The sequence below is a fragment of the Archocentrus centrarchus genome, chromosome 6, assembly GCF_007364275.1.
Source record: "Archocentrus centrarchus isolate MPI-CPG fArcCen1 chromosome 6, fArcCen1, whole genome shotgun sequence".
NCBI classification, from domain to species: Eukaryota; Metazoa; Chordata; class Actinopteri; order Cichliformes; family Cichlidae; genus Archocentrus; species Archocentrus centrarchus.
The window spans coordinates 22,001,209-22,029,074 of NC_044351.1; the positions used below are offsets into that span (position 1 = coordinate 22,001,209).

General features: G+C 42.9%; 3 protein-coding genes and 1 long non-coding RNA gene across 4 annotated transcripts in view; 2 read left to right on the forward strand and 2 right to left on the reverse strand.

Annotated features, from left to right (window-relative positions):
• Positions 1 to 8,656, forward strand: part of LOC115781141 (zinc finger homeobox protein 3-like) — a 21,015-nt gene extending 12,359 nt beyond the window's left edge. The window contains exons 9-11 of the mRNA XM_030730579.1: positions 19 to 4,748; positions 4,835 to 5,506; positions 5,604 to 8,656. Of these exons, the coding sequence (XP_030586439.1) occupies positions 19 to 4,748; positions 4,835 to 5,506; positions 5,604 to 5,720 (5,519 nt within the window). The 3' untranslated portion in view covers positions 5,721 to 8,656. The remainder of the gene's footprint in view (positions 1 to 18; positions 4,749 to 4,834; positions 5,507 to 5,603) is intronic.
• LOC115781144 (uncharacterized) overlaps positions 1 to 18,597 on the reverse strand; it is a 26,011-nt gene extending 7,414 nt beyond the window's left edge. The window contains exons 1-2 of the long non-coding RNA XR_004020057.1: positions 18,438 to 18,597; positions 17,955 to 18,167 (exon numbers count right to left, since the gene is read on the reverse strand). This is a non-coding gene — a long non-coding RNA (uncharacterized LOC115781144). The remainder of the gene's footprint in view (positions 1 to 17,954; positions 18,168 to 18,437) is intronic.
• On the forward strand, positions 17,825 to 23,869 carry LOC115781142 (deoxyribodipyrimidine photo-lyase). The gene is made up of 9 exons (XM_030730580.1): positions 17,825 to 18,189; positions 20,498 to 21,065; positions 21,215 to 21,526; positions 21,632 to 21,804; positions 21,901 to 21,985; positions 22,069 to 22,301; positions 22,417 to 22,611; positions 22,725 to 22,950; positions 23,068 to 23,869. The coding sequence occupies exons 1-9, from the start codon at positions 17,968 to 17,970 to the stop codon at positions 23,607 to 23,609; spliced, it is 2,556 nt and encodes an 851-aa protein (XP_030586440.1). The 5' UTR covers positions 17,825 to 17,967; the 3' UTR covers positions 23,610 to 23,869.
• A 76-nt stretch (positions 23,870 to 23,945) lies between these two features.
• On the reverse strand, positions 23,946 to 27,075 carry LOC115781881 (glycine cleavage system H protein, mitochondrial-like). The gene is made up of 5 exons (XM_030731795.1): positions 26,860 to 27,075; positions 26,637 to 26,716; positions 25,683 to 25,746; positions 25,312 to 25,443; positions 23,946 to 24,465 (listed from the first exon to the last, which is right to left on the reverse strand). Exons 1-5 carry the CDS (start codon positions 27,008 to 27,010, stop codon positions 24,368 to 24,370), a joined length of 525 nt encoding a protein of 174 aa, XP_030587655.1. The 5' UTR covers positions 27,011 to 27,075; the 3' UTR covers positions 23,946 to 24,367.
• Between the last annotated feature and the right edge of the window lie 791 nt (positions 27,076 to 27,866).

Consider the following 27,866-nt stretch of genomic DNA (forward strand, 5'->3'; position numbering starts at 1 on the left):
TATTTTTACATTTTATAGGCATTTCAGTGGAGAACACTGAGGGAGATATAGCCGCACCCAAAGATGTCACAGCTCTTCTCACCCCACCCCTAGAAGACAACACTACTCACCCTTCCAATGGCAGACTGGCCCCTCAATCGCCGACTCAGATCCCCCCCTCCTCACCACCCACCTCACCACCCAGTGACCCCCCTACCCTCTCGGATCGCCATGGTTACCGGTTCCGTTGCAGCAGGTGCAGTTTGGCATTCCCCACTCAGGAGAAACTCCAGCTGCACTGGCAGTACCATGCCATGAGGGCGGCGACAGAATGCCCCCTCTGTTCTAGACAATGCCGCAGTCAGGAGGCCCTGCAGAGACACATGCAGAACACCCACTCACAGCTGGACAACACACAGGGCCAGAATATGCTCTTGCCACCTCATACTGTGCAATACATGGAGAATAACAAGAATTCAGCTCAACAAGATTTTAGTTTATCTCCCCAAGTGGGTCAAGAAGCAGGAGAGGGAGAGGATGAAGAGGTAGACGAAGAAGCAATAGGCATGGAGGGAAAAGAGGAACAAAAAGAAGAGGTTACAAATAAAGAGAAAAGCATGGTTTCTGAAGTTGATGGAGGTGAGGAGGATTTAAGTGAGCCAGAGAAAGGGCCACATGAGGAGATCTTATCGGAACTTGGTTCCAGCTCTCTTGTCAAAAAGAGCTCTAACCCCACAATGGACCGTTATTTGGATCCATCCAGGCCATATAAATGCACCATATGTTCTGAATCTTTTACTCAGAAAACAATTCTTCTGGTTCACTATAACTCTGTGTCCCACCTCCACCGGGCCAGACGAGCCCTGCAGGAATCTGGCACTAGTGTTGCTACTCCAGAGGCTCCCCGTGGCCCAGATCCTAGACCCTACCGCTGCCGATTGTGTGGTGTGGGCTATAGCCAGAGTTCTACACTGGATATACACCTTCGATCAGTCCTTCATCAGACTAGAGCTCGTGCTGCCCAGAACCCCACTCCACAGACCTCTGCATCTTCTGTAGCCGTTCCACAGTCAGTCCCCACTACTGCTACTCAGGCCACTATCACTAGAGAAGAAACACTGAAGAGTTTGCCTTTCACCAAGAGGCCAGATGGTGTAAGCTCTTCAAATTCTTCGCTAGCTGAGACCCAGCCAACTCTGTCCAACCCAACAGATAGCCCACAGGCTAAAAAGAGAGTATCAGAGCTTCTAGCATCAAGAAATCAGCTAATGCTAATACAACAGCAGCAGATAGTCCAGGCACAGGTCCAAGCTCAGTTACAGCAGCACACAGCTTTGCTCCAGTCCCAAGTTATACAGCACCTTCCCTTAGGGCCAGAGAATCTCCTTAAACAACACTTTGCTCTGACCCCAGACAATTTGCTTTCTCTACAGCAGCAACTTCTTCTGCCCTTTTACATGTCTGGAGACATGAAGCTCAACCCAGAGTTAACTGTTAATAGCCCAGAACTTAGCCATTTCGTATCTGCCAACTATATCCCAAAAGAACAGGTTAAGACAGAGGCTAAAAGGGAGACTCAAAAAGATGAGAAACAAATGCAGAAACAAAGTTCAAGTTCAGTTAATACCCAACCAAAGGATCTTTCACAGTGTGAAGCCAAGGTTGATGCATTCTGCAGTGACCCCCCTACCAACCAGATGGAAAAAGAACACAGCGATTCTAGCTTTGAGGAAGAAAAAAGAGAAATGCATGTTCATTTTGTTAAAAATGAGAGTCAGGAGGAGGAAACTGTTTCTTCCTCATTTCATCTTCTTGGATTACAGTGTCCTCCTCCCAGAGTGCCCTATGCTGCTGTGAATGGGGAGCCTCTCAGAGCCCTGCTGCAGAGTTATGGCTATGAGTTAGCACTGCAGTATATACAGAGTAGACACAAGCACCAGCAGCAGATAGCCACTCAAAAGATACTAGATAAGCAAGAGTGTTCTGATATAAACAAGATGGAAGTGTGCTCAGAAGTGGAAAGAGATGTGTTTTGTAAACTACAGATTGGAAATATTGAGGGCTGTGACAAAGGAGTAGAAGTCAATGGAGGCAATGAAAGCTTGACACAAGAGAAATGTGACAAGAAAGACGAAAAATCAGCTAATAAAGAGAAGAAATGCTGTGAAAGAGGAGAAAAGTGTAGAGACTGTGGCAAGTTTTTCTCAGATGCATTGATTTTAAAAAGCCACGAGGAGTATATTCATCGAATGCTGTTCCCCACTGCTGTCCTGGAGAGGTTTTCCAGAGAATACAGACTGCAGTATGACCAGATGTACCCACTTACACAACCTAAATCTGAAGAGGATTCAGGTGTTTGTGCCCAGGCTGGAACTCCAGCTCCATCCAGATTCTCAGAATCAGAACCAGCACAAGAACCCGTTAAGCCTCAAGTTAAAACCCTTGAACCTTCACCAGTTTCAGATCCCATGACCAAAGCAGAAGCTACAGCTTCAGACCCAACACTAACTGCACCTCCAGCTTCTTCTCCTGCTTCTCCTTGTCAACCTCAAGACTTTACACAGCAGGAGGCCACCATGCACATCCCAAGCACACCTACTACCGCTGCTTCCCAAAACACTCCCCCCATGCCTCTTTCCTTACCTAAAATACCTATGCTCCCTCTATCCTTGCCTCAACTTCCTATACCTCCACTACCCTTACCAAAGCTTCCATTGCCACCAATTCCTTTTTCCATGGAGCTACCTCTCCTCCCTCCTGTTGTGATGCAGTCTGTGGCTCTTCAGCCTCAACCTTGGTTAGACTCAAGCGTAAACCCTGAGCTGGCAAAACTCTACCAGTCTCAACTTAACCCTGCACTGCTAGGGCAACAGTCACAGCTTAGCCCAGCTTTGTTAGCTCAGCAGCCACAGCTCAGCCCAGCTTTGTTAGGTCAGCCTCCACAGCTCAATCCTGCATTGCTTGGCCAACCGTCCCAACCCAGTCCTATCCAAACAGGACAGCAAAGTCAAGTCAGCCCAACAATACCTGAACAACAGCAGGGTAAGAGAACCCGAACTCGCATCTCTGAAGAACAGCTGGCTGTCCTAAAGAAACACTTCAATATTAATAGTCTCCCTAATGATGAAGAGATCAACAAGATGTCTGCAAAGTCTGGTTTGCCTCAAAAAGTCATCAAACACTGGTTCCGCAACACCTTATTTAAAGAGCGCCAGCGAGACAAGGATTCTCCTTATAATTTTAATAACCCCCCAACCACAGCCTTGGAGGAGTCCAGAGAGGACATAGCACAAAACCAGTCTCTGGCACTTTCTCCATGTTCACTGTCCCCTGGACACCCACCCCACACCTCCCCACAGCCTCAGACAACAGACCTGCATAGAGAACACCATAGGGGCCGACGCTCTTCCCGAACCCGCTTTACAGAGCAGCAGCTGGAAACCCTGCAGGGGGTCTTTGAGGCCACTCCCTACCCCAGAGAAGAAGAATATGACAGGTTGTCTGCTCTGTTATCTCTCTCTAATAGGGTCATCGTTGTGTGGTTCCAAAATGCCAGGCAGAGAGCCCGCAAAAATCAAGACCGGGGCACAGATGATGGATTGGAAGCAAAGAACCAGCTTGACAACATACATAAACAGAGAAATGGCTGTTACCAGAATGATGATAATAATCAGGATAATAGCTGTGAGGATGAAGGACAAGGTGACTCTCAGAATGAAAACTCCATGGATCTGACTTATGAGTATTACACCAACCCTGACTCTCCTGCCCTTGATTCTTCTACTCACTGCACAGAAAGTGAGCATCTTATAGCCAAAGGTGAACCAACACCTGCTCAAAAGAAACAAGAAGATAAAATAAGTTCTCCTCAAGCTAACATAAACACAGCTCCTGATAATACTGAAAACATAATTTCAGATGCAGAAATCCAGCATAAGGAAACTGTTCCAGCCATGAAAAAAAGATCTTGTCCACAACCTGAGACCAAGCTGCCACAAGAAAGTACTCCAGAAAGACCCCAGCCTCTTGCTACTTCCTCTTTACAGAAAACAGTACCCACCATGTCTCATTCAGACCAGGGGAATACACACAGCCCTCCTTCAGATCAAGTTCTTGAAAAGTCTTCTGAGACATCACCCAGCCACCCTTCTGCTCTAGAGTCTGAAACAAGCCACACTGATGCCACAGCTTGCCTATCCACTGAAACCCAACAGCAAACCCAACTCCAAACCCAGGCTCAGTTCCAGTGCAATCTCTGCCCACTGTCCTTGCCATCATTCCAGTTGTGGCAGGAACATCAGACCAGGCACCTCCTAGCAGCTCAATCCCAGGTGCAACTCCTCCACTCTGGTTTCACAGACCGAACCATGCCTTATATGATGCTTCACCCCAACCATCCCTTAATGGCCAGCCCAATGCTTTCAGGCACTATGTCTCAAATACACTCAAATCCCACACTTCCAATGATTTCACACTTGAACAGCATACAAATGAAGAACGCCCTCTCTGATCACTCAAGTAACACCCTTACCAATCCCTTGACACCCATAAAGCAGGGTACAACGCATATATCAGAGACTGGTTTTGAGGGTCAAAGGGGCAGCAGAGAGGTTGAGGAGGAGCACAGAAGGGATAAACGTCAGAGAACCACCATCACCCCAGAACAACTTGAAGTGTTGTATCAGCGCTACAGCTTGGATTCTAACCCCACCAGAGGAGTCCTCGAAAGCATTGCACGAGATGTTGGTCTCACAAGACGAGTGGTTCAGGTACTGTGTAGATAAGAAGACAGATGATAATTTTATGATGTTAATTAAGCTGAATTTTAAAACACATATTTTCCTTCCTTTCGCAGGTTTGGTTTCAGAATACTCGAGCAAGAGAGAGAAAAGGACAGTTCCGGTCAATGGGGCCAGGATCCAGTTTTAGCATAGGTTTGAACCATTTGCGGTGCCCATTCTGCAGGGCTCTTTTCAAGGTGAAAAGTGCTCTAGATGCCCATATGAGGTCACGCCACTGGGCTGAGGCTGAAAGAGCAGGCTACAACTTATCAGTGAGCAATGGATCCAGTGGGCAGCCTGGGATGGCTATGTCATCCATCGTGGACAGACCAGGTCCATCTATATCCTCCAGTCTGATCCCAAACCACGGCCATGTCATCAGCAACAGAGAGTCAAGTATGAAGCCATCAGTGGCTTCTTTGCCTTCAACTACTCATCTAAACAACCCAGAGGAGGATGATGACTATGAGGAAGATGATGAGGAATACCCGTGTGAGGAAGGTTCCAGTATGGCTGACCAAGAGTCACCTAGTCCTGAAGGATCTGTAGGTCCAAGCTCAGACTGGGGTGAGACACAAACTCTGCAGCAGCACCACCACCATCAACAACAGCAGCGCCAAAGGACACAGATGAGCCACTTCCAGTTACTCCAGCTCAAAGACTTCTACAGAAGCCATCGCACACCCAACCGACAAGAGTGTGAGACACTGGGCCAGGAGTTGGGACTGCCTCACCGTGTGGTGCAGGTATACAAGATGAAAAAGGAAAAATTTTTTAAAAAGAAAAACTTTCAGAACACAATGATTGTTTGATGATATTTGTTTGTGTAAATATTTTTTGTAGGTTTGGTTCCAAAATGCCAGAGCTAAGGAGAAGAGGGCCAGGAGCCTGAGCTCTGACTCTGCTGAGAGGGAGCATGCTGAGCTCTCAGGGGGAACAGGGGAGAGAGACAGAGCTTAGAGTGGCAGACTGCTTCCTTCAACTATGTTCTCACCAAAACCCCTCCTGCAACTGCCATCTTCCTCTTAACAAACATCATGTCCTCTTGCCACCAACCCTCTAACACGAACGCCCCAAAGAAGCAGAGCCGCAGTGGCCCAAAGAGAAACTCTCTCAGCTAAAAGTAGGAGAGAGCACAAACTATGTCCTGTCTACCACAGCTTTCCACTTTTCATATTGTTCTTCAACTCTTGCCCAAGTCTGTCCTTTCTTGTTGAAAAGAGCTTCTCTCCCTATTCAGTCAGACACCTTACTATAACCAAACACCACCTTGATAAAAACCAACCAGATGCCACAGAGGCCAAAGAGCATTCTCCAAGTATGTGACCTCACTGCCCAGCTAGACCTGCAGTCTACCTCTCAGTCTGCATGACAGACTCACAGTGGGCCCTCCACCAGACCAGTGCTAGATGACTAGCTGTGTAGCATGTAGTGCCAGTCTGTATGAGGCTGGAAAAAAAAAATGTCAAAGAGATTTTAGTGTAAATAGAGAGCTCCAAAAAATAAACTTGAAGAAAAAAAAGTTAGCAGTGGAAGAAGAAAAAGAAGAGGAAAAAAACTGAATTATATCCTACACAGGGATATTAGCATAGAGCTTTTGTAAAGACTGACTCAGATTCCAAAGCTCATAACCAAAATTTTACATGTCTGTGGATTTCGTTTGAACATGTTTGTTTTCAATAACAAACTGCAGAGCTGACGTCTGTATGGTGAAGGGGTGAGATCTGCAGCTGGCATAGGTAAGCCGAGTACCAATAGACTGACGCGGTGCTAGAATGCAGCTTCACCCTCCAAAAGCCAATGATGAGTCTTCTGTTGTACATGTAGTCCTTGTATGTTCCTTTAGTGGATAACAGCCCAAATAGCACAGAAAGTAAAAGGCCAGTTTGTCCCGAAAGGGGCAAACTATTTTTTTATAGCACTCAACCATTAAACTGTATATGAAAACTTTAACCAAACTCGAATTTACGTTGTGTGTGTTTAGTCATAGTTTCTTAATATAAATCTTATGGATTGAGATAAACTGTCTTGCTTCGATATAATAGTGTCATGATTATGAAAAGATTATGACAGCTTTGATATGTTCAGGCGAGGTGTCTTACTGCCTTTCCATTCTATTTGAATATACCAATGGCTTACCAATGTTATGTGATTAATGTAAAGCTTTCTATGCTCAGGTCAACAGCTCAACATGGCTCTGCTTCAAATGTGATCTTAATACTGTACTTTTCTGTTTTTAAAACAGAAGAGGCACGGTTTAACATGGACTAAGTATTAAAAGATATAAAAAAAAAACATCTCTGTATTTCAAAGATCTGAGCTTTTCACCTCTGAGTAATAGATTGTTACAAAAAAAAAAAAACCTTATTGAAACTAAAGTGTTTAATAGTGTGAGGGGTAAATGTACAGTATTTAGCTTTTGTATGGTTGACTCGAGACTTCATTGGATGTTTGAGACATGGCTCTCTTTTCCACTTACAGAAAGAGAGCTACTGCGCAAAGCTGAGAAAAACTTTGGATGTTATTGATGTTATTTTTGTACACTTAATTTATTTTCCCTCCTTTTCTCCCTCCCTCCCTCCCCACCTACCTACTTTCTGCTCTTTCTCACTACCTTTCTTCCTGTGTTCATTTGCAACCAGTCCTTATTCTATCTGTAATAATGATAATATAACAATAATAGCTAAACAATAATTAATGCTTTAAGACAAAAATCCAAAGACGTGATAATACTTTAACCGTATGACCTACAAAAATAAGCGCTACTGTTTACTTGACGATGTATTGCTGTTTTTAAAGAAGGAAGGAGTCCCTGTATCTAAGCTACTGTTTTCTGCCTCTCATAAGCACACTGGAGACTGTAACCAAAACCCCAAACTAGAGCCATGGCAGTCTGTAATATAGCGGTTGAAGAGTTTTACTTCTCTTGAGAAATGTTGCAGTTTATTTTTCTTTTATACCATAGTGTTGAACTTCAGCCCTTAAGGATGTCCAGTTTGCTGCTAATGTACTGTAGTTTCTAACGATACTGTAGAAAGATGCATGCTCTGATCGCTTTACCACTAGGCTTTAATGACTACAAACTGTAATGATACCTGTGATGCTGTTGATAAACTGCTCCTCTTTTATTCTGTTCGGAAACAAATGGATATGTGGGGCTCAATTCCATCAAGGTTTTTTTCAGTATCATAATAATTACCCTTACTCAGAAAACAGAAATGGCTTTCGTAATATCAGAAATATTTTTTTTTTAAAAGCTTCCAGTTTCAGAGAAACCCTCCGGGAGGGGGGCATTTACTTCTCAATGCTTATGGAGATACTGCGTAGTTATTTGAAGGAGTTCAGCCCCAAACCTTCTGGTTGATGTCATTCTGTGTTGCAATGTCTCATGTCCGTTTGTCCAGCTGAAGCAGCTTTGCTGAACTCAGACTGACATCACAGCCGACTTTCCAAAGGATGTGGACCGACTAACTTCATGTCATGTTTCGTTCTTAACTAACCAATGTTTACGACAATACCAATGAGCTTTCTTCTGTACAGAAATGTGCATTCCAAATACCACAAAGGCAGTTTTTTTTAATATATATACTGATTATTTCAAATTTAATTTCTCTCGTATTCTCTTGATCTTAGTGACTGTAAGATGTACATATTGGAGTACTCTATGGTGGAGAGACTCTGTTATCCTTACTGTAGGTAAAACAATTCTTTTCATTTTTTTTCTGGATATGTTGTTGCCATAGTGATGACCAAAAAGATACCTGTGATGTGCACCTGTCCTTATGTCCTGCTCCAGTGGTTTAGTGTGTCTCTATACTCTCCCTACCCCAGTTGTGCTGGTGTGTGTTTCTCTTCCTTTCCCTCCCCATACTCCACTGAGCTAAATAAAGTCTGCTTTGGTGCACGCTCTGGTCTCATCCCTTTGGTTTAGCCGAGAGAAGCCATTTTGTGAATGTTGTGGTATGCGAGGGTGTCTGCTTGTTACATGCGTGTTTCATATTCCAGGTTGTATGTTCGGTGGCGGTGTGTGTCTGGCTGGAAGGCTTTTGAAGTGCAACCGTGTGTGTGTAACACGGCCGAGTGTGGAAGGCGTTTGGTGAATGGAACCATGACCTCTGGGGTCACTTCATTAATTACATCTGTGACATTCAGCCAGATGAGTTTCCTTTGTGACTAAATGATATGATGAATATTAACGACCTCGGATGAATTACATTGCTGCTCCTGCTGCTGCTGCTGATGATAATGTGTTTTACGACTCTGGGAGAGAGGGGAGGAAAATTGCACACTACAGCACATTTAGGACACACAGATTTTCATATGCAACATTTCAAAGGACCACAGCTTAGGTTGGTAGAGAAGATTTTATTATTTACTCATTTTTTATGCAAAACTTCCCAGTGGTTGATGAGACAACTTCCCAGAGAGGAAAAACTTATATGATCACGGGAACATACGGTTCATTCAGATTGGCGCACAAGTCGAGCACAAACTCGTATCTGCTTCTTGTTCTCTCGCAGCAAGCCCTTCATTTAACTGTTACACAGAAATGCGACAACGGAAGATGCAACCGTGAAACTTGGGGTTGTTCTTACTGGGTTTGCAGGGAGGAGACACCAGATACACGCGGAGAACAAAAGCAAGGTAAACACATAAGAGGGCTTCAGATAGCTTCGTAGCTGATGATAGCCATCTTAGAAAGTCATCCTGATAAAGTGATCCCCCACCATTTCTCCTTCTCCCTGTCCTCCCCCTCTTAATCAAATGAGTACTGTGCAGCTGGTGGGGTTGCGGCAAAAAGGGGTACGAGCGAGTGTGTGTGTGGAGAGGGAGGGGGGGGCTTTGAGGGATGGCGTGAAATTATTGCCTGCTGGTGTATATGTGTCACTGGGGGTAGTAGGGTAGAGTAGGGGGTTGGGCTGGGGCTGGGGAGTAATGTCATTGCCTGCTGGTGTATCTGTAGTGGGGGCTCATTTAGATTTAGATTGGTTATGTGAGGAGAGAGCTGAAAGGCCAGCTCATGTTTATGCATGAATCCCAAAGCATGCTGCTGTGGAGGAGCCCCGAGTTAAAGAGACAGAGCTGAAATATATTCGCACATTCAGACACACCTCTGTTTCTTAGGATAAGGCTTGAGCTGAAGCGACGCTGTGCTATCAGATTTCAGTCAGTGTGCATGTGTGTGTGCGTCTGTGTACACAGATTACACCTCTGTCCAAATGAATATGCTGCTTTAAAATCAAAATATTAAGATGTCTAAGTTTTAAAAATGCAGTCTTGACCACCCACTTCCTGACTGTGTCGAGTGCTTTGGAGTCTTCTACAGCTGATGCAGGGCTACACTCAGTTCATGGGAGCTCCCCACATTACACTCACTCATACCCAGAGAGTAATCAGTAAATGTCTCTAAAGGAGAGTTTGTTCAGCACTTCATCAGGTATAAAGTGGTTTTTATTTGGAAATGTGGTCCCTATCCATCTTTTAAATGACTTTTTAATGGTCGTCACACCATCCTAATCAATCATGTGGCAGAGCTAGCCTGCAAGCGCAAATACACTCTATTTATAATTCGTATATTCTGCTGCAAAACCCGATTCTGTGTGCCTTTCAGTACTGTAAACAAACAGATACAAAATCAGTGGGTTTGTCTTTCCGATTTTGTGGAGACATTGGAAAAGCTTCCTTTAGCAATCTCCAGCATCCTGGTTATGAGGTACCACGTGTAATTTGTCTTTATATTACATCAATAACTTTCTCAAAGGGAGGATGGAGTAACTTTTTTTTTTTAAGTACTGCAGTTTATTTTTGTTCTTCTGTGTCTCTTTATTCAGGCCCACACTTTATGAAGGCTCCCAACACCACCACTCCCCCTCCCAACTCACTGGCGGCCACAGTGCTTTACATCTATAATGAGATACAAATACGCATCAGCAGGACAGTGTCTATGCCACGCGTCACTCTGTGAATATTACTCACACTTATTAGCTGGATTATGTTAATCTTTACACTTTTTGCTCACAGACAACAGACTCCCCATGATATGGGGGTGGTCACGGTAGTAAGCGTGTGTTGTCCTGTGTGTTGTCCTGTGTGTGTGTGTGTTTCTGAGTGTATGGCTGTATGTCTGTTAGAGTGATTGCCATGTTGTCAAACTGATCTGCATGAGAAAGGGTGGTCTAATTACATCACTTATGCAAATGAGAACTGCACACAGGCATGCACATACATACACACCGCAGACAGCTTATTACTAAGGTCAAAAAGACAGTGTGAGCTACCCCCTTATTGACTAACATAGGGTGGCATCACCACCTGTCAGAAACAGTCCTGTCTTCACACGATACACAGAAGTTACAGGCTGTTTTGATACACACCCTCAGATGAATCAGAAACAGAAGTCAATTGGTCAAGCTCACATTAGACTAAAGCACTCAAAATGTTATTGGAAAATGTCCGACCGCATATCAAGTGATTAGTCTTTTTTTCAGACTGAAACGCTGATAGTATCCCTGTTGGAATGATTGATTGAGTCTGACACATTTTAATTAAGCCCAAATTAAATGAATCGGCTGGCAGACTATAAAACATTGCTGTTTAATAACGAGCCCCTCCATTTTCCTTTTTTTTTTTTCCTGTTCCTTCATCCAATCCCATTTTGGGTAGCCGCACCAAATAACCTCTCTCCATTTAATGATATGCAAATGAATTTTCATGAACCCCATGATCCCATGCGATGATTAAACTGAGATGACATTAGCTGCCATGCTGCTGCCGCTGTCAGTGTTTCTGTCTGCCTCTTTTCTCTCTCCCTATCTCTACCATCTTTCTTTGTATCCACGACAACAGCCAACTGGTGATATTAACAGGGTTCATTGTCAGTATTCCCTGTTCTTCACCATTCCTCGAAATTTCCTTTGTGAGAAATGACATTTTGCATATCCACTGTTATTTCAGAGAAGTTTTCCCAATGCCAGCAGAGATGGAGAATCAGAGCGAAACACTGGTTCTCACACCTCATGTGGTGGTGTGCACACTGCAGACATGCATGTTACAACAACTGTACAATTACTGTAGTAACATTATATAGACGATTTTGGTAACCTTAAACATCTCTTCATTTTCCACTTTCAGTGCTCCCCTCCCACCGTTCCGTTTTAGTCTGAATCCAGCTCCACCTCTGCTGTCGTTTATTGTACTCCATTTGCATAATGAAGCCCAGGCTTAATTAAGATCCCACTGGAGTCTGGAGCCAAGGATGAAGGAAAGAAGGACGAGGAAGAGGGGAGGGGAGGGGGGGAAATCCGGCGTTCCTTAGCTTATCCGCACGTGTCCAAATAGGAGGCACAATTTAGGGGGGAGAAGAGCGTTGACGAGCGATTAAATCGCTAATTATGATCGGCTGTTAGAATTAGTGTGTGGCTGTTAATTAGCTGCAGATGAGATGCCCAGACAGTTGCCCGCCTCTGATGACTGCAGAACCCTCCCTGACTGGCAATAGAGAAACACAGCTTGACACCCTGGAGATGATGCCAACACATCCCTCCCTTTAAACACACACAGCAGTCTGAGGGGATATCCCTTTAAGAAGATCCCAGGTGTACAAGTGTAGGAAAGAGGCTCTTCATCATCCTTGTCCACCCACTCCCACTGTTCTTCGTTAAGCACAAATTCCCCATTTTTCCTCCTTCTGCATCCGTTATTCATTTTGCTCATTATTCCTCTCCTTCCACATACTCTTTCTGCCCATACTGGAATGGTATGTTCCCTCCTCTGAGTTATTTGTATTGGGCAGCAGCTTCCTTTCAGTGCAGCAGCTGGCACTGAGCAGAGTTGGCATCGCGGAAATAGTTTTTCTCCCAAACTCCCACCACAGCTGCATTTGTAGTTCTAGTTGTAGTTCTTTCGCTACTAGTTTGTCGCTGCATTTACTACGTTTTAGCCTATCTTTTGATGGCGCTCGCGAATGCCTTGTAGTTTGCGTTTGGCACGGTGCCATCTCTGTTTCTAGTCTTTCCCTTGAGAGGATGCCATTGCCGAAAACATTCAAGGCATCTGAAATGTTCTGCTCACCGTAAGGAGGTTTCTGTTTACTAATGTGTGCATTATGTTGCTTTGGCAGCATGCCATCTTTCTCCCTGTGCCCTTGCTGCCCCTGAAAAGATGCCACCACAGAATCGCTGGCAACCGTTGCCCGGGCACCTCTTCTTGGCTTTGTCCAAGCAAACAAATGGTGATTAGTAGCAAATCCTCAAAGGTGAGTCCCCTTGTCTTTGACTATGACAGTTCTCCGCCATTCGCTTTGAATGCTTCGGGCATGCCACATGTACAAACTGGCACGCTGCCCGTTGGCTGGCACACTGCGGCTGGCATAGAAAGAAAGAAAAATCGAATAATGGTTACAATCGTTCCAACGCTATTTCTCTTCTCGTGACCTATGCTCATCGTGCAGTTACAAATTTAAAGTATTGTCCATCTTTCTCTTTAACATCCTACGATTCCTTCGTTTATCGATATCTGAGTCACCCTCTGTCTACTGGCATCTTACTTACTTCTATGCACCGCTATCCTCTGATATTTTTCATATCTTCCTTTCTTTCTGCCCAGTCTCCTGTTCGTTGCGCCCCACTATGCCTGTGCCAAGGTGGCACCATGGTAGCAGTATGGAGGTCTGTTTCTCTTCCTCTTTCATTCTTATTCTCCTCCTCGCCCCTTTTCCCATGCCCATGCCCGCCCCCGCTCAAGTCCTGACTGGATGGCACCGTGCCAACCTGCCACCACCATCGCTCTCATTTGTAGCTCATCCCTCTGTTGCCCTTCCCCCTGTCTCTACATTTCCATCCCTTTCTTTTCCCCTTATTTCATTCATTCATTTTCTAAATAATTTACCGCTGCACTTTGTATGGAATGTTGCACTTGTCTATATGCGCAAGATAACTTCACAGACACACAAACTTTTCATTTGTTAAAGTCACCCTGCAAATCTTCTATCTTTGCTGTCATTTGAAAGACTTTTTGGCACCTGAAGGAATGCGCTCAGTGACTGCCCTGCAGGTAATTACAGCAGCACTCACTTATTCCACTGAGACAAGTGGAGAAGGACGAAGAGAGCCCCGAGTTTGGAGAGAGCTTGTGCTGTTTTAATTAACTTTAACCAACCCCCATCATGTGTGTTTCACTTCACATCTCCCAGAGCCTTGAGTAGGTTGTGATTGTTCACACACGAACAATGCAGCGATATGATTGATACGATCATCAGCGAAACTGATTGTGTACCATTGACCTCACCCACTTTACCAAGATGACCCTTGCTCCCTTGTTTTTCTTTTTTTTCTCCTACTCTTTTAATTCTCTTGAGTCAAACAAAAGCTGCCAGTGGTGGCGGTGATGCCATTAAGCAAATACTCTCATTAGAACACAAAACATAATGAATATGTAAATGGTGTGTGTAATTTATGCATGGGCTGAGAGACTTGTTGTCTATTCAGCCCTTTATTATACTCTCTCTATTTTTATCCCCCTTTCCTTAAAAGTTCACAGTCTTACGCCAATTTACCTCTTTTCTTAGACCACATCCTGTGAATGAATCCGTGGGGGACTTACTATTGTCTCTTTTATTTTGCTGGGGTTTTTTGTACAGTTTTCTCCTTGCCTTTAACCATGGTTTGTACTCTCTAACAGTCTCTCTTTTTCTCTGTTTGCTTCTTTCGGCTCACATCCTGTCCTCTCCAAAAACAAACCCTGCAGTGGCGCATTAAACCAACAACTGAGTGTTTGAACAAGGTCTTTCTTCCAGGAATATGAATACTGAATAATCTATCCACTAAATCACATCCGGACTGGATTGTTTTGTATTCTCTGTTTCCCTTTGTCCCTCTGTGACTGTGTTGATCTTAATGTGTGGTCCAAACTGTGTGGTAAATTGAAGCATGTCTTGATAGACGGAGAGTAGCCTCGCTCCTGTCTAGGATAAACACCTATAATACTCTGGCTCCCTTGGCAATCACCATAGCAACAAACCATGGTACCCACGTGAGTTGCATAATAAGATGTTCCCCAAGACCATGGACCGTAAAGCGTTGACAAACTAGACACCTGCAGCAATGGATGTAAGACAGAAAATAACTATTCAAATGTCAAACTTCACCTCTGTTTTGTTCAAAATGAATATTTCTATTTGTCAATAAGCTCACATCCTTAGAAGCACATACACCTTTTCTGTGTCTCCAGACCTTAACAGGTGCTGATGAGCCGCAGTCAATGATTGTAATGAGCTATCGATCACCGTGGGAAAACACAGGGACAGGGAAGGGTGAGGGAGGCAGGGGGAACCAGAGGACACACACACACACACACACAAACTGAAGGACTGCCAGAAAGAAAAAAAAATAAGAAAAACTTCAGATGAACTAAATGGAGACAAGCTACCCGAGACAGAGTATCAATACTTGCTTTAATCAAGTCTTCATCTCCCATTGTTCTGCCTAAAACAGAATTTATGGGATAGTGCTTTCTGTGATCACAAGTTAAATGGAAGTGTTCGACTCAGGGTAGTGTCTGGATGCGTTGATTTGCTAAGGATGACCATGCAGACATGCTTGCCATGACCGAGTACAGATGCCAATGAATGGCACTGACGCAGTATCTCTATTTTCCTCTCTTTTTGTGCTGTATGCATGGAGTGAAGGCAGACGGCTTTAGGGAAGGGGGAGGTGCGTTGCGTGTGTGTGCGTGTGTGTGCGTGTGTGTGTGTGTCGTGTGTGTTGGCTGGCGTTTCAGATAATGAAATGCAGCAGGGAACAAAGAGCTGGGGGCCCCTATTCTCTGTGCTGCAGCTTCATTTTCACTCCCGTCAGTCTATGATTCTTCTAAACCCTCTTTCTTGTGTACATGCATGTGTGTGTGTGCGCATGTTTATGTTTGTATGAACTGGTTGTTGTTGTTGTGTGCACGAGCATCCCCTCCTACGCCTGTTAGCATTCTGCATGGCAGATCCCCCTAATGTAATAACTGTGTCTGCATGTCTAATTTACAGCAGGAGAGAGTAAATAGCCTGTGGTTAATTACAGTACGTGTGTGTGTGTGTGTGTTTCTATGCAAGTGTCTACATGCGCGTGGGTGTGTCAGAATGATTTATGACTTGCAAATAGCTACACTAGTGGCCCGTTTCTCCTCACTTAGTTTTTAATCTGTCTTTCCATTAATTTTACTGGAGACGTTATTATGGTTTTATAACAATGTGCACGAGGATGCACATGTGAGTACACGCGTGTGTTAATGAGACAGAGGTGTGGACATTTCATGAGTATCAGTGCTACAAGGGCACCCGGGCTGCACTTTGCTTTTCCACCTTTCTACTTCTCCATTTCCCTTCCTTCCTTTCTTTTGGTGCTTCATTCACTCTCTTCATTGAGAGCCACAATGAACACAGATCTTTATTGACAGTACACGGTAGAACATGGAAACAGCAGGTCAATCCGTTTAGCCCAAGGGCCGATACACCAATTCACCAATTTGTCAGTGTTAGTTTGAAAGAGAAAAGCAGCTAATCTCTCCTCTCTGCTCTCTATTGATCACACACTTAGACTCCACTTCTCTGTCTAAACACTATTGATTCTCTCTCTCTCTCAATCTCTTTCTCCAACTCCCTCTCTTTTGGTTTTGCTCTATTCATGTCATGGTCCCTCAGTCCTCCTGTGCTGGCTCACCACTTTCTATTGCTCTCTCGCTCTCCTCTCTTCTGTTTGTATTTATGTAGGAGTTGAACTTGCCCTTGTGTTTCAGGGGTGGGTATCATCTTGGGCTCCCACCCTTTGGCTCCACACACCTGGAAGTAATAAGCTCACCTGTTCCTGATCATCTCGTCTGCTGACTACTTAAGGTGGTGTTTAGCCTTTAGTTGTTGCTGGATTGTTGAACTCTCAACAGTTTGTAAAGCTGGCTCCACACAGCTCATGTGTAACTGGAGAGCTCGAACTTTTATGTGTGGTAAGAGAGAGCTGGAGGAGAGAGAAACTGTGGATTTGCCTGTTTGCTGGAACCGAGGACTTCTCTAACTGAGACCTTTTACCTGAACTACTGCTATCCTTGTGTGCTTGTGAATAAACTTGTTAAACTTTTAGTACGGAGTCCTGTGTTTGAGTCCAACCCACCCGAGTGGTTATAACAATTCACATACCTCAGCACTCGACACATTCTCTTCTTACACTCTGACTACTTTTCACATAATAGTTTGAATAACTGAGATTGCACGTCCTTGTATTTAAAGCCATGAGTCACAGGTTAGATGAATATTTCAGAATAATTTTTGTATAAACAAAATAAGACTTCTGGGTAATTTCTGTAATGGTATCACAAGTGGCGCTTATCAAGTATACAAAGCATTTGAAAGTTTGCTCCACAAGTATCAAAAATCATTGTCCCCTGCTGTGTACTTTCTAAAACTTATTCATGGTCTCATAAAAAAAAAATCAATTACTTAGCAACCTTTCAACAGTCTCAATACAGGCCGTGATTAAAAAAATAGAAATAAAAAATCACTGCTGGGTACGCTGTCTCCTGCCTTTGTTTTCCAGTCACATCACAGGGTGCGCTTGAAAAAGACCACATTCCTGTCAAGGTGAAGGCTATGCAAAAATTAAAACGTGATTATCCAAAGGAAGATGCCCCACCTTCCTCCCCCCAGCATTTTAACATCAGTTCAGATTTTACCAAGGATCTCTATTTGATTGAATTTTGCTTGTGGCGACCCTGGCCAAGAAACATTTTAGTTGACAGGTATAGATTTGGCAGAGAAATTATTAAAATGTGGACAGGAAGATGAAACACAGAGATCAACTCAAATCCATGTCAAAAACAGGCATTCATATAGCTCTATATTGCTCGACTATAATGCCAAGTTAATGAAATGTAAACAAGGGATCCCATCTGTTACTCACTGCTGTGAAGAAAAAAAAATCACCCATGGGTTTACTAGCCTCCCGCATAGCTCATTTGTATTAGATTTGTACACCCCCTACTGGCGCTTTTTACTCGTTACAAATCTTTCCAGGTTACAAAACACCGACACATGGCTTGTGTAACTACACATCAGCTGTTGTTTGGTAACCGGTAGTTTAGGTGTGTTCAGGGCGTTTAGATGACAGGGAGCCTAGTGTCTAAGCTTCAGACTTTTTAAACAAGCTACGATTTAGTCACCTTTCACTTGAAGATGCCTCCTTTAGGAGCTGATGCCCAAGCCACGGTGAGAAGGTGGTTGAGGGAAGTTCTGGTGGGTCGAGAGGATCCAGAGGGTTTCTTTGCCGTGTGTGTGTCCATCCTGGGGCACCAAGAGACCCGCTCACAGTTTCTGTCCCTCATCCAGCCTCTGTCCACGGCAAACAGACTCCTGCACTCGAGCCTCACCTCCATCTACCAGGAATATTTCATCAAGGTCAGGAAGTGTTTCAGGATAATATAGTTACACTCTGGTTGTAGGACGTGTAAGCCTTGGTGTTAAAAGTTAATTTAATAAAATAGATTTCAACAGAGACTGTTATGATAGATAAATAGTAACTGTTTAAAATGACACGTACAAGACGCAGCAGTATTTTCTTTTATTTATAAAATTGGTTTGTTTATCGCAGAAAGCTCAATTTAACGATTGGTGACTGTTTTTTTTTTTTTTGAGACAAACTTTACCTTGTAAGTGAAGTCCGTATTGCCAGCATTGCAGCGTAAAAGTAACTTTAGCTAGCTAGTTATGATAAGCTTAGCAGAATCAACTTAGACATCGATTTTCTTAGTGTCTGACCCCTTTTTCGTTCTACAAAATAAATAAATAAATGTTAATGGCTTTCTCATGGAACAGCAGCAGCCCTACCACGAGACTGTATACCTCTGAACGGTGAAACTTACCTCTGCTGGGTCCCCTCCCACTTTTTCCTGTTTCAGTTTGCTGCTGCGTATTTGTTAGGATATGACATCAAATATCCATTTTTTCCCCTAGTTCCCAAGGTAAAGACTCCCTCCAGAAATTCCTTGATCCAAATCTGGATCCAGTGTTTTGCCCCACCTCTGGTAAAATTATCAAATCATGTAAACAAAACAAATCTTGAGTCATATACAGTACTGGGCAAAGGTCTTGTGCCATCCCTTGGTTGTTTATATGTTTTTTTTTGTTTTTTTTTAACCAATAGTTCTCCAGGCTTTCTGAAGGTGTTTCAAAGTTTTCTTTTGGGCTTTGGCTGCAAAGACCCGACACAGAACCTGAGAGACGCATCTGGACTTTTAGTTGATTCATCTACTGTTTGTTGAAGCCTCACTGGAAATGATCTTAGTGGAAGGGTGGCTGTCAAGAAGCCATTTCAAAGAAACAGCTAGAAAAGGCTGAGGTATGCCAAATTACAAAAGAACTGGAGTGAAAATCAGTGGCAACAGGTTGTATTTGAATTTTTGAATTTATTTATTTAGTAGGGACATTGCACATTAATAAACAATCCTGTAAATTGCCAGAATTAGCCAAAAGGCTATTTTTCATCTGTTGTCCCTATATAGAGTCATTATCTCAATTTGAAAATTTTGGTCCAAATCATCATCGGCGATTAGCAGAGGCGTACAATGGTGAGTGTCTACAGGTGTCTATAAAACATTGTGGAGGTTCTGTCATGGTTTGGGGCTGCATTCAGCCAGTGGTGTTGGGGATCTTATCAAAATTGATGTAATTATGTATGCTGAAAAGTACCACTGGATTTTGATCCACCATGCAGCACCATCTCGAAAGCATCTGATTGACAACAGCTTCATTTTTCAGCATGACAATGATCCCAAACACACTGTTAATGCAGTAAATGCATACAACGGAACACTATCAGTCATGGAGCCAGACCTCAACATTATTGAAGCAGCATGGGATCATCTTGACAGAGAACAGAACAAAAAGCAGCCAGGATCCAAAGAAGAGCTTTGAATGCCCTTCAAGAAGCCCGGAGAACTTTTCGTTAAGACTACTTAAAGAAATGACAAGAAAGCTGCTTATGAAAGTTCAGGCTGTGTTGAAGAAATATTGACTTTCAAGCTTGTTAGAATTGTACAAACTCTGTTTTTGTCTTATATCCCGAATTCCCATATATTTGCAAATGTTTCAAGAAATCACTACACATTCCCTTGCAAAATATGAAGAAATGAGGGGTGGCTCAAGACTTTTGCCCAGTACTGTAAAAGCTCGACTTTGGGATGTGGTAGGAGGGGAGATTTCCAGCAACTCTGTAGAAATGTTGTGATACAGTCAACATGGATTTGAATATTAAATGATATCAGCATTTATGATGAATCAGTGCCACAAAGTGCTAATGCTCTTTTTAAAGCAAAGGGAGCCTACACCTAGTGTTAGTATGTGTCCCTAATAAAGTACTTGTGAGTGTAAATCAAGCCTTGCCTCTACACACCCATCTAATTAAAAGAGATAATAAATTTAAATAAATGAAAGACCTGTGGGCATTTAGTGCCTTAATAAACTGACTGTTAACAAAGAACTTAGTTAGCTCATCATTTTCTCTAATAGCAGCCTTGACTATCCATACTGCAGAGCTATCACAAACCATTTACACAGTTTTTGCTACAATAGTCTTTGCTAAAACCTTTTATTTTGTCATTTTGGGCACAGTGTACACATTCTGGCATTTTTAACTTACAATAACCTAAGAAATGACTAAGCATCATTTTAGCAGTAATAACAGTGGGTTGTACTGATTAAATTGTAGACTGAAGAGGACGAGCTGGAACTTGCTTTGGCTCTCTCTCTACTGGATATGAAAGATCAACCTCTACAGTCCCCCAACCAAGAATCCCAACCTCTGCAGTCTGGAGATGCTCAAGATCAGAGCGGCTCTGTTCAACTGAATCCAGCATCCAAGTCTGAGGGAAGTAACTGCACCAATCAAACTGGAACCTGGAAGAGGGAAAGGCAACTACAGACAACCGGAAATACCGAGGTCCAGATAAATACATATCCTAATAAGGAGATACCTGGGACAGGTCAGACTGTGCGTGTCTCAGAAGAGGCGCAAGATCTGGATCAATCCCAGAAACCAAAACGCTCTAAGAACAGGCGTCAGCGACGAAAATGTACTGGCCAGACCCTGGTAGGTTTGCCCTGCTCTCCATCAGCACTGCCACCAGTATTACTGTGGTTCAGGAGGGATTTGCGGCTGTGTGACAATCCTGCTCTCATGGCATCTCTGGAAGTGGGTGCACCTGTCATACCGGTCTTCATCTGGAGCCCTGAAGAAGAGGAGGGACGAGGACTTACGGTGGCTATGGGGGGAGCTTGTAAGTTTGAGCAAGGACTCAGTTATAGCAATTTTCTATCACAGAATAGTTATAATTGTGCTTGTGAAAACGTTTAATGCAGCTAAAGGCTATTACTTTGTAAGTCTCCCAACTCTAATTGCCTAATTGTGTCTTACCTTTTTTAACAGGTAAATACTGGTTGCATCAGGCATTATTGTGCTTTTGTTCATCTTTGGAGCACATTGGCAGTCATCTTGTCTTCCTCAAGGCAAATACAGAGGGGGATGGTGTCAGATCTTCTCTGGAGGCACTTAAGGAGCTGATCAAAGAAAGTGGGGCACGAACAGTGCTGGCTAATGCCTTGTATGAGCCCTGGCTGAAGGAGAGGGACGATGCGGTGGTATCAACTCTGCAGAAACAAGGTGTTGAGTGTAGGATGTTCCACTCTTACTGTCTCAGAGACCCTTATTCTGTCACCACAGAGGGTGTTGGCCTTCGAGGTCAGTCAAAACAAATTTCATTTTGTGTTCTGGATTTCTGAAAAATTTATGTCTAGATTACAACATGGCCATTTTGATGAACTTTCATTTTCTTCTGTGATGCAGGAATCGGTTCAGTGTCCCACTTTATGAACTGCTGTAGACAGAACCCAGGGTCCACTGTAGGAGTTCCCCTGGAACCTCCAGTATCTCTCCCCACACCTGCCCACTGGCCAAAGGGTGTCTCTTTGGATGAACTGGACCTGGCACGCATGCCCCGCAGGAAGGATGGCACAATGGTTAGTGACTATAGCTCTACAGCAAAACAGCACAACCTATAATAATTTAGATCACCCAGTTGTCAGTATTTTCTTTCTTTTCACTGTATCATTCAGATTGACTGGGCAGTGAACATTCGAAAGTCCTGGGATTTTAGTGAGGAAGGAGCACACGCCCGGCTAAAGGCCTTTCTTCATGATGGTGAGACACTTTGCAAACTGCATTTGGAGAATTATCAACAAGATTAGCAATGAACAGCACCATATATTTATTCACATTCCTAGGTGTTTATCGGTATGAAAGAGAGTCAGGCAGGGCAGATGCTCCAAACACCAGCTGCCTGTCGCCCTACCTTCACTTTGGTCAGCTCAGCCCACGCTGGTTATTGTGGGATGCCAAAGGAGCATGCTGTCGACCACCAAAGTTCCAACGCAAACTGGCGTGGCGAGATTTGGCTTACTGGCAGCTCACATTGTTTCCTGACCTCCCATGGGAATCCATCAGACCCCCATACAAGGTAGAAATTGGTTATAAAATTGCGCATTAACACTGTTGGCCACACAACTTTATTAATCTGTAATAAAAGCCTGTGTCTTATCATCATTAACAAATCATTATTCATCCATTGGCAGGCTCTGCGGTGGAGCAGTGATCGAGGTCACCTCAAAGCATGGCAGCGAGGACGAACGGGGTACCCTCTGGTCGATGCAGCCATGAGGCAGCTGTGGCAGACAGGCTGGATGAACAACTACATGAGACATGTGGTGGCATCTTTCCTCATAGCATATCTTCATCAGCCTTGGCAAGAGGGCTATCGCTGGTTCCAGGTGAGATGTGTATGCGGACTGGCACTAATGAACTCACAAAGATATGAATATCTCTCAAGTATTCAGTGTAATAACTACTACTCTACTTAATGACTGCATCTTTACACATTTAGGACACCTTGGTAGATGCAGATGTTGCTATAGATGCTATGATGTGGCAGAATGGGGGCATGTGTGGCCTGGATCACTGGAACTTTGTCATGCACCCTGTTGATGCAGCACTGACCTGCGACCCCTACGGCACCTATGTTAGGAAATGGTGTCCTGAACTTGCAGATCTGCCTGATGAGCTTATTCACAAACCCTGGAAATGCCCAGCATCCATGCTGCGGCGTGCAGGTGAGCAGTTCTATTTTTTAAAAATCAGAATAGAATGTTTGGAATCATGCTATGGACAGTGTAAAGTTTCACCCCTTGGCATAGATATCTTATGCCCATGCTGTCCCCACTCTTTAGGTGTGGTGTTTGGTCAGACGTATCCTGAGCGAGTAATTACAGACCTCGAGGAGCGGAGGAATCGGTCTCTGCAGGATGTAGCTTTGGTGCGTAGGGAGTTTGAGCAGTATGTGGACAAGCACTCAGGTTGCGATTTGGTGCCTTTGCCCCCACGCCTGGTCTCTGAGGCTTTGAGCTTGTCACATAGGGATGGGGCTTTGGTGACACAAGGAAAGCAGTTCCTGTTGCCCGTTATCACTCGCATGGAATTCAAACACCAGCAAGACGATCCAGATGCTGATGCCGCATCAAACCCCTACAACGCAGTTTTAAAAGGATATGTGAGCCGAAAGAGGGATGAGACCATTGCTTTCCTTAATGAGAGAGACTTTACTGCCAGTGTAATGCATGAGGTAGTCCAGAGAAAGGAGAGGCTCAACAGTGATTATCGAAAAATGGAGGGACTCCCATCTCCTTCACCTCGAGGTAGGGCCAGACGAACTCCAACAGCCAAGGACAGGTTCTCTATAGTACCAGGTGGGGTAGCCACTTCTCTGAAGTGACTGACACTATAGACTCTAAGTTACTAGCCACAGAGTGTAAACATAACAAAGTCAGAGTGTAAAAGTGATGCAAAAACATATAATCTGCAGATATGAACGGAGAAAATAGTTGTGTAAACAAAATGGATTGGATTTTTAAATACTGTTAAAAGTTTGTTTCCAGTAAGATCTCAGGTATTGTATTAAATAATGGCAGTCTAGATGTAAAAAGATTTGTTCAAGTTTGCTAATATACTTTATATCAGTGCAATATCCTTTCATACAGGCTGGATTTAAAATTATTTTGTGAAATAAATGAGAAAGAAAACAGACCTCTTGAAGATTTTTTTTTTTATTACACAGGTCCTCTGTCCATGATAACCGTCATACATGCACTGAAGATCAAAATAATTAATATCATAAAGACAAAAGTGCTTTTTAAGTCAAACAGTATCCAAGGACAGAATTTCAAGTCCCTGACTGAAATGACTGGTAACTATTTTATTCTAGTCTCAGTCTCTTCCACCCTTTGGCGGTTTGATGCTGCAAGAATTCAACACTGGATATTAAGTCAATGCAGACTGAAAGGTCCCCTAAAGTAAGTCAGTAAAGAATTTCTAAAGTTCACAGCTCTACAGCACTGACAGATCAGTAGTCTGGCGCTACAGAGCTCCCCTGGCGAATGCTATGTATTGCGGACAGGCACATCTTGTGCACCTCTCTCTGCCAGTGTTGTGAGAAAAGGGGAAGGTGCAAAGCACATACTGAGAGACGTTATGTTAGTCCTCAATAGAGCGGATGTATCTCTCATATGCTGCTTCATCCATTAGACTGTCAAGCTCAGCAGGTTTGGAAACGGTCATCTTCATGAGCCAACCTATAATGAATAAAATCAGGTTAAGCTCTGATTCAAAGCGATGCACAAGTTTCAGTTCTTGGAGGTTTTAAATGATTCCCATAAAGAAAAAAATTAGCCACACAAAATAAGATTTTTTTTTCTCCTGTACTGTTTAAACATGCATCCATCCATCCTTTTTGCAAAGCATTCCCACTTATTGATGCATTGATGGCTAAAACTGTAACAGAGTACTGCATGTTTAATGTCACTGCCACATTTTCCTTTTTTCTTCCTTTTTTGCTTGAGTAATATAGCCCATCAGCGATCAGCATGCTTGTTTTTGGCTTTCAGACTTCAATATACAGCATGTTGTGACTGAAAGATTACTTTTAAATTTGCAGTGCATTACTACATAACCAAAGGAGACAATATTAACTGTAATGAGTTAGTTAATAAAATTAAATAAAATAAAATGAATGCTGTCGGATACTGACAGTGGTGGAGAGAAAACAGGTGAAAACATACAAAGTCTTTGGTATGAATCAAATATTAAGGTAGTCAGAAGATGTACAAATGAAGGGTAATTTTAATGAAATATAATGCAATGTATCAATACAAAAGTTTCAGCTTTATGATCTTGGAGTCCCTGCCTACACTTGATGTCGTATTACTGCCATCTACTGTCCAAAAATTACCTCATAGCCCTTTATCATGTTACAGTGGGTGACAAAACAATGAAAAATTAACTATAATGGCAATAATTTTTAGAAAATTTGAATTTGTAGCAAATGTGAATTTTTAGCTCTTGCATTAACCTAAAATGTTTCTTCCATATGACAGAGTGACCTGCGCTGACTGGACTTTGATGTTTATGTGTGTACTTACCATCTTTGTAGCAAGATTTATTGACCAGACCAGGGTTATCAGCCAGTAGTGTATTGACCTCTACAACTTCTCCAGTTAAAGGGGAATAAAGCTCGCTGGCTGCCTTTACACTTTCCAGAGCTCCAAACTCATCTGTGGGAGTAAATTTTAGACACAAACACATCTTCGTCAAAGTTTGGTCATGTCACAAAGCACAGAAGGTAAAAAGAGGGCATGAGTGACAAGACGACATCCACTTTAAGCATCACACAATCAGTTTCCTGCACTGTGGTGATTGGTGCCGTATCCTCCCTTCGATCCAGCGATGATGCACAAGATCAAGCTTTATAACTCTCATAATTATATTCACTATCATTCAGCAAACATCATACCTTGTTGAGCCAGCTGTGTCCCCACCTCTGGCAGTCCACAGTAAACTACATCTCCCAGTGCCTCCTGCAAGTGGGTAGAGAAAATATTTAGCCAGGACAACCAGAGTGAAAAAAAAACAGTTATATGCACAAAAACATGTGCTGTAGAATTTTATTTAAATGTTGTGGAAAAACGTGTACAACAGTGGCCACTTGGTGGTGTCTATGTCCTATAATGTGTTTACATTTGTATAATTACTGCTATTTGGCATTTGTTGAGCATTTTACTTACACACACACACACACACACACACACACACACACACACACACACACACACACACACACACAATGTCTTCATCCCATTGTCTTTCACACATGCAGTAAACACCATGCAGACAGTGGACAATCCCAACATTGTGTTGGACTAGGCTATGCATGTGCATGTATTCAGTGATCACCAGCCAAAAAAGTGACTGTAGATGTTAATATATTAGATTACATTGACGAATAGGGTCTAGTCAACAGGATTTACAAAGGGGTTATTATATAAAATAGAGAAATGACTCATTTTGCAACCATCTTTATGAGTCTGCATTATTTTACCTACACTTTGTTTCTACATTATCCATCCAGGACTCTTTGGCCACTTCAAATATCTTTATATAACTGTTATGTTATATTTGTTGCAATTTCTGCTGCCCTCTTGGCTATAACTTGCTTGAAGTTGACATTTTTTTAAAATGTCAATGACCCTTTTCACCTAGACAAATAAAGGATATATAAAAGCCACTTTGCCAGAAACTGACTGCAGCTTCTACTGTGTGACAGGAATGTCCCCTCTGTCTCAAAATGACTCGATATCATTCACGAGAGATATGTCTGACAGATTATAGGCCAACAAGTCATTTAAAACAATTTTAACACCGGAAATCACTTTCTGGCACGACACCGGCGCAAAGGTGGAAAACTCACCTGTGCAAAGTTGCTGATGCCAACCGTCCCAATTCCGTCTTCCACACGAATCCATTCGTGTTTGTCTGTAAATTTAAGCGCTGCAAGATAACACAACACAGTCAGAACTCAGGGGGGGATTTGAAGTCCTCGATGAGAATGACAGAAACACTCAGACACGCTGAGCTATCGTGTCCTTTCTCTTGCTAATGTTACCCAATAGAAGACATGCATAGTCGAATACCTGCAGATAACCGGCTAGAAGAGGCTAGCGTTCTTCCAAAATAAGGCTTAGATGCCAGCTGCAATGAAGAAAGCGGCGCTGAGCGAGCGAGTAAAGGCAAAACTGTGGAAAAGTTAGAAGAGAGAGAACGGAGTAGCCCACAAGCAGCCATGTTTGTCGCTTACTGATGAGAGTTTATTTCTTCTTCATTGATATGAGAGGCATTAGTGGCGCTTTACTGCCCTCCACCGAACATCGTTATTGATCATCCTGAGCGATTGTAATAAACGTCATTTAATGGGTCATATTTTAATTATCAATAAAATAATAAATTAAAAAAAATAATAAAATGCTAAAGTCAAAATATACCTTTACCCCTGCTGTTTTTTTAAAAATTTGTTTTGAGTTGTGCAGCTTGCTTGAAGATGCCACAAATCCTAAATCTGTTCAAAGGCTGAGAATCGATGATACGTTAAAATAACCTCCTTTATTTGCATCTAAGAGCCTGAAAATTGTATACCATTTTGGACATGTTTTAATCTTCGAAACTTCAAATTTGATGTAATATTAAAAAAAAAAAAGGATTTTTTTTTTTGTTTGTGAGTATTTTAATACAAAGCCATATTATCAGTGTGACAACATAATCCAATAAAATAAAGTTTAACATTATCTTGGCGAAAAAGTGAAAGCTTCTCCTGCGTTGCTTCCTTTATTTCTAATTATTTAAGCTGATCTATCAGAGGTTTGTTCCTGTTAAAAGGGAGTTTTACATTCCCAGTGTTACTAAGTGCTTGCTCATAAGGGGTTGTTTTGATTGTTGGGTTTTCTCTGTAATTTTTATATGGTCTTTACTTTACAATATAAACCGCCTTGACGTGACTGTTGTGATTTGGTGCTATATAAATTAAATCCTTCCACTAAAAAAGGTCAAATTGCTGTCAAAAAAGCCAAAGAAATTTACATACAAATCTAAGTGTTAAAAATACCATGAGATATGCACAATTACTCTACAGTGACTCAAGCAGCTC

Bases quoted from the DNA above. Each gene is read 5' to 3' on its own strand.
- LOC115781142 (XM_030730580.1), top strand. From the start codon at position 17,968: ATGCCTCCTTTAGGAGCTGATGCCCAAGCCACGGTGAGAAGGTGGTTG. The intron at 21,986-22,068 runs GTGAGACACTTT...TCACATTCCTAG, and splicing joins AAAGGCCTTTCTTCATGATG to GTGTTTATCGGTATGAAAGA. The intron at 22,302-22,416 runs GTAGAAATTGGT...ATCCATTGGCAG, and splicing joins CCATCAGACCCCCATACAAG to GCTCTGCGGTGGAGCAGTGA.
- LOC115781881 (XM_030731795.1), bottom strand. From the start codon at position 27,010: ATGGCTGCTTGTGGGCTACTCCGTTCTCTCTCTTCTAACTTTTCCACA. The intron at 25,747-26,636 runs GTGAGTTTTCCA...ACCCACTTGCAG, and splicing joins GCATCAGCAACTTTGCACAG to GAGGCACTGGGAGATGTAGT. The intron at 24,466-25,311 runs GTAAGTACACAC...TATTCATTATAG, and splicing joins TAAATCTTGCTACAAAGATG to GTTGGCTCATGAAGATGACC.